The 4834-nt window shown below is 38.4% G+C and overlaps 3 protein-coding genes and 1 non-coding gene across 4 annotated transcripts, besides 3 other annotated features; all 4 read right to left on the bottom strand.

The window, feature by feature from the left end:
• Positions 1-2: 2 nt before the first annotated feature.
• Positions 3-64: a microsatellite.
• A 72-nt stretch (positions 65-136) lies between these two features.
• TraAM80_06623 (uncharacterized protein) lies at positions 137-709 on the bottom strand (the record flags this gene model as incomplete). The annotated part of the gene is made up of 1 exon (XM_029383458.1): positions 137-709. The coding sequence occupies one exon, from the start codon at positions 707-709 to the stop codon at positions 137-139; it is 573 nt and encodes a 190-aa protein (XP_029236708.1).
• Positions 710-1275: 566 nt separating this feature from the next.
• Positions 1276-1323: a microsatellite.
• A 91-nt stretch (positions 1324-1414) lies between these two features.
• Positions 1415-1459: a microsatellite.
• Positions 1460-1500: 41 nt separating this feature from the next.
• On the bottom strand, positions 1501-2037 carry TraAM80_06622 (uncharacterized protein; the record flags this gene model as incomplete). The annotated part of the gene is made up of 1 exon (XM_029383457.1): positions 1501-2037. One exon carries the CDS (start codon positions 2035-2037, stop codon positions 1501-1503), a length of 537 nt encoding a protein of 178 aa, XP_029236707.1.
• A 305-nt stretch (positions 2038-2342) lies between these two features.
• TraAM80_06621 (ribonuclease) lies at positions 2343-3908 on the bottom strand (the record flags this gene model as incomplete). Its single annotated transcript, XM_029383456.1, has 1 exon — positions 2343-3908. One exon carries the CDS (start codon positions 3906-3908, stop codon positions 2343-2345), a length of 1566 nt encoding a protein of 521 aa, XP_029236706.1.
• Positions 3909-4441: 533 nt separating this feature from the next.
• On the bottom strand, positions 4442-4523 carry TraAM80_06620. The gene has a single exon. It is a non-coding gene; the product is annotated as a tRNA-Leu (tRNA).
• Between the last annotated feature and the right edge of the window lie 311 nt (positions 4524-4834).

The raw sequence follows: 4834 nt of genomic DNA, 5'->3' as shown, positions 1-4834 counted from the left end.
AGAAACAAGAATAAGAAAAAAAAAAACTGAAAATCAAAAGTAGGCCATAAACAAACAAAAAAAAGCATTATAACAAATAAATTCCAAACTTAGTTGTCAGATGACAGTAACAAACAAACAAAAAAAAAGCACAACCTCAGTTTAACGCATAATCACGAAGATATTGTGCGATATTTGTGACCATAGGACTATCAAAAGCGCTTGATAACTTTATTAGTTTCACATCACACTTCTCACATGCCACGAGAAAGGCACCTCTTGCAGCGGTCTCTGGAAAAAGACACCACCGCGTTTTGTACAACAGAGAAATAAGATGCAGGCACACCTTAATAGTGCGTTCGCGATCGCAGCCTGCTACTGGGTTGTCACACAAAACTTCGTGAAATATTGAACGTAAGCATGTCTCAATTAATAACACATTATGACGAACAACTTGCACCAGCACCAATTCAAACCCAACAATATCACTTTCCTTCGCACGTTCCAAGCATTGTCTGAGAAACTGGGCCTCATCAGGATATTGGCGCTGCTTAACTGCATACAAAACGCATCCGCCAAGAAGAACATCTACAGGAATCTCTTCGTCACTGATCGATCTGAAGTAATGCAATACAATAATCGCATGTCTAGCCGTCGTCCGAGAAAGATTGCTTGATAGCAGTCTGGTAATAGCATTCTCGTCGGTTTCACCTATTGAAGCTAATTCCATGTTGCCTAATGAATAAGAAATTCATATGAAATGTGACATTCTAAATGACAAAAAAAAAGATGTTTCAATAAATAAATACAATATACTAATATATGTATTAGCACCGTCATCAAGATCGTTTTGCTTCATATTCATTAATACCACAAACTAAGGTTAAAGAACCCCCACAACAATCTTTCAAACAGCCCACAGGTGGGCCGTATATATAGTATCATTTTTTTTGTGCTTCTTCACGTAACTTCAAAAGCAAATAATAATGAATAGCACTTCTAATTGGTATCTTTCAGTGGCTGAGCCAATGTATCGGAAGACTCAATGCTGGTCAACATGGTAACCGAAAATGCAAGTAACCCAACCAAGCCTAATCCTAATAAAAGACCCGTAGCAACATCAGCCGACATCGATATGGTATTGCTAGATAAAGCGGTAGATGCATCATCCGCAAAAGCCCACTGACTAAACAGAAACAATGCCACAAAGCCGAACGCGTAGATCCTCATATTTTTTTTTTGGAATTATTATTATTATCTGCTGCCCTTCTTGTTGCTAAGACTTGTTTTTGTTGTTAATACAAAAATTATTAGTAAAACAAGAAAATATATAATAATAACAATTCAATAGCCAAAAAAAAAAGTGTAATACAATATGTCATTATGATGTGTAATTTCGACCGTATCTTTACCATCCAATGATAAGCACTTTGGAAAAAATAATAATAATAAAAAGAACACACAAAAAGAATGGAAATAAGTCACTTCGTTTTTTTTTAAAAAAAAACTGATAATTTGTTTCTACTCTTCTCCAGTCTTATTCGCCCGCACATTACGAAGATACCATGCAGACCATACGTTACGTTCCCCGTCTGGAATTGCAGCATAGGTATGATAATCTGCGATATCACGACGAAGACTAGCCCATCGACTCAAAAGCTTCACTTCAGTTGAATCATCATCATGCAAAAATTCGCTTTTCAATAGATTTGCATCAGACAAAGAAACATGCGATAAAGTATCAAACTCAAATTCCCCCTCGACCATGCCCAAGAGTGATTGATAGTCAATGCGGTCCAGGTTCTCGCTCTCATCAGCATTGTCTGCCTGAAAGAATTTCGGCATCTCATAAGCTCGAATGGCCTGCCGGTTAACTTCACCTTTTAAGCGAACCGCGTCATGAATTTGTGCCCGTTTGTTTACATCTCCAAGGTATGTTAGCGCCAAGGAACGTTTTTCAGCTAGGACGCGCGATTTCCATTCATGTCCATCAGGGCCATCATCCCAAGTCAAAAACAATCTTCCAGTTGGAAATGGTAAAACTAATTTCCTTCGCATTCACCCTCATGAAACAAAGAAATAAAGAAGCAATTATCGTAAATCTCCATTTTTAAAAAAGTGATAATGACGTTTTTATCGTTTTATAATTGCTGTGTTATTTATTTTAAAAAAAAAGGCATACACAACGATAATACTTTTTAAACATACCCTCCCAGCATATATATATATCACATATTTTCAGCTTAATAGCAAAGAATTAGTGGTTCGAGGGGTCAAAAAAAAAAGATTCCTGCTATTTTCACTTTTGTTATCTAAAATTGTATTATTATTGCTAATTATTAGAATTATTTATATTATTTTATTTACTCCAATAAACGAACAATCCTCTTTACAGGGGGAAATATAGTGTCTTGTTTATTCAATATTGCACATAACGATTGACTCAAACGCTCCATTGATAAATTTATCTGTGTCATTATCGTTTTTTCGTCCATATTTTCGTTTCTAAACTGAGCAATAAAAGTCTTGCTATGAGTCTCAGATTTGCTACACACCATGTGCAAGAAGAAAGAAACAGGATCCTTATTGTTCTTGATCTGTTGCATATCGTCCTCTGTGCAGACAAGAGAACGTACTAGGCCAACATCTACATATTCTTCAAACTCCAGCAAAAACGTTGATCTCAACTCCAAAAAATCATTACCATCCAATTTCATATAATAACTACTTCCATACACAGAAACAACGTTTTCCCAGTCATTAATTTCCATTTCATCTACATTTTTGTATAAATTTTTAATTATTGCAAAAACAATACCAGTCATATACGCATCGTATCCCGCCTCATGTGCTTTTCCCTTACCTCCTATACATCTCTCATCATATAAGTGAAAACCGGGAGGGGAGTAAAACCTAATCGAAGTTTTAGATTTTTCATTCAGATTGCAACACTCTTTGTATAGACCTTGTAAATGTAATGAGGTCCTCGGTATTGAAAAAGTCATTGCCTTAGAAAGTGTTTTAGTATCATAAATGCAAGGAAATAACGCGTGAACTTGCTTTTTAAATTCCTCATACTTCATAGGAAGTTCTGCTTCATGCATATGCATCATAAACATTATGTCCAAAAAAAAATTATGACCAACAATAGGTTTCTTGCATTTTGTCAAACACTTCCACAGCTCTCGAAATCCCAATGTTTCCACAAAACTAGAAAAAGAATGAGAACCTAATTCTTTTTCTTGAAAATTTGCCTTTTGACTGTCAATGCGACACACCGTAATATATGCTGGAAGTTGGTATACTTTAGAAATGATATCGTACTTCAAGTGTACATATATATCTCGCTGCTTAAGAAGAAACATTACAATTGTTTTTATTTTTTCTGTCATAATCATATTAAAAGATAATGTGTCTTCTTCTCCTTTGGAAGGATTCAACCACCACTCTTCTATTTTATCAGCAATATGAAACGCAATTTTTTTTTCCGTATCAGAAGATCCATGTGTGCCTTTTCCTGCGCAATGCTCTTCTTTTTCTTTTTCTTCTTCTTCTTTATTACAGTAGTGTAATCCAGAAGCTAACCATTTTTGAAAATCCATTTCGTGTGAAACCAAAAATCGTATTGCCTCTGTATTTACAACAAAATCACCATACCCTTTTAGTAAATAGAAGTTGTACGGTTTCACCTCATAAATACCCTCTTCCAAAAGAGTAAAGAAAGTAATTCCAAACTGGAATGCTACATAACGCCGAACCACGTCCAGGTTCTCCTTGTAAAGCTCTGTCAAGGACATTAACTGCGACCTATGCTGATCTTCAAAGTTTACACCCGTCATTTCTTGGTCCACAGCGTAAAAATCACATCCTTCCAACGTTTTTTTAAAATCCTCAAAAATCAAAGGAAATGTTTCCTTATCCACGTTCATAGAACCCTATGGTATATGTATGTAGCTTATATATATATAACTATGCAAGCCGCCTATGTTTTGGCCCAAACCTTTAAAAGTATGCCTATTAAAAAAAAAAAAACTCCTCGTAAACAAATGAGCATAAGAATCGATTCGTATCAAAACCACTCCCAGTCCCCTCCGAGCCATCCGACCAAGGCCCTCTTGCCCCACTAAAAAACCGAGCCTGCCACTCTTCCCGCACACCTTCCTTTAAAAGATCATGAGGGACGCCCTGCCCCCAATGCCAAAATATTTTAAAAAAAGGCACTCACTTCGCCCGGCCCGCCCTCCCCCTATTTGTTGGGGGATGGGCGCTTTCGAGGGGTGTTGCGGCCGCCTTTCGCCCCGCGAGCCGACCGCGCCCGCCGCTTCTTCATTGTTGGGGGCCTGTCGCCCTCGACGCATCCTTATTTTGTTGAAAGCGCTTCTGGTCAATTGCCCCCCCTAGCGCCACCACCATTTCTTTTTTTTATGAAAAAGGAGGGATGCGCAATATATACTGTGAAAACTGACGAGAGTGGGGTTTGAACCCACGCCCTCGGAAGGATTGGAACCTTAATCCAACGTCTTAGACCACTCGACCATCTCGCCACACGCCCACCAAGAGGAGGGAAAGTGGAGCGATGACTTTCCAAGTAGGAGAAGACTGCGGTGGAGGTACGTCATGACGATCGCTACCGAAGTATGGTTGCGCAGGAGCAGCGCAATGTGAAAGCCCAGTGCTGTTGAAAGGTGGAATCAAAACTTAACTGTTCCCGAGTGAAGGGAGAAGCTGCGCGCCAAAAGACACAAGGGCTCCGGACGCATCCACACTGTTTAATTATGTTTTACTAGATCCACTGAGGAGTCTGCTTTGGCGATTTGCTGCGCCTGTGATATTTCCAGTGTCGTTGCTTATTTCT

This window comes from Trypanosoma rangeli (genome assembly GCF_003719475.1).
Source record: "Trypanosoma rangeli strain AM80 chromosome Unknown Tra_15.4_contig_00248, whole genome shotgun sequence".
In the NCBI taxonomy this organism is placed as follows: Eukaryota; Euglenozoa; class Kinetoplastea; order Trypanosomatida; family Trypanosomatidae; genus Trypanosoma; species Trypanosoma rangeli.
Note: the sequence above shows the minus strand (reverse complement) of the source record. Positions and strands in the feature narration are given on the sequence as shown.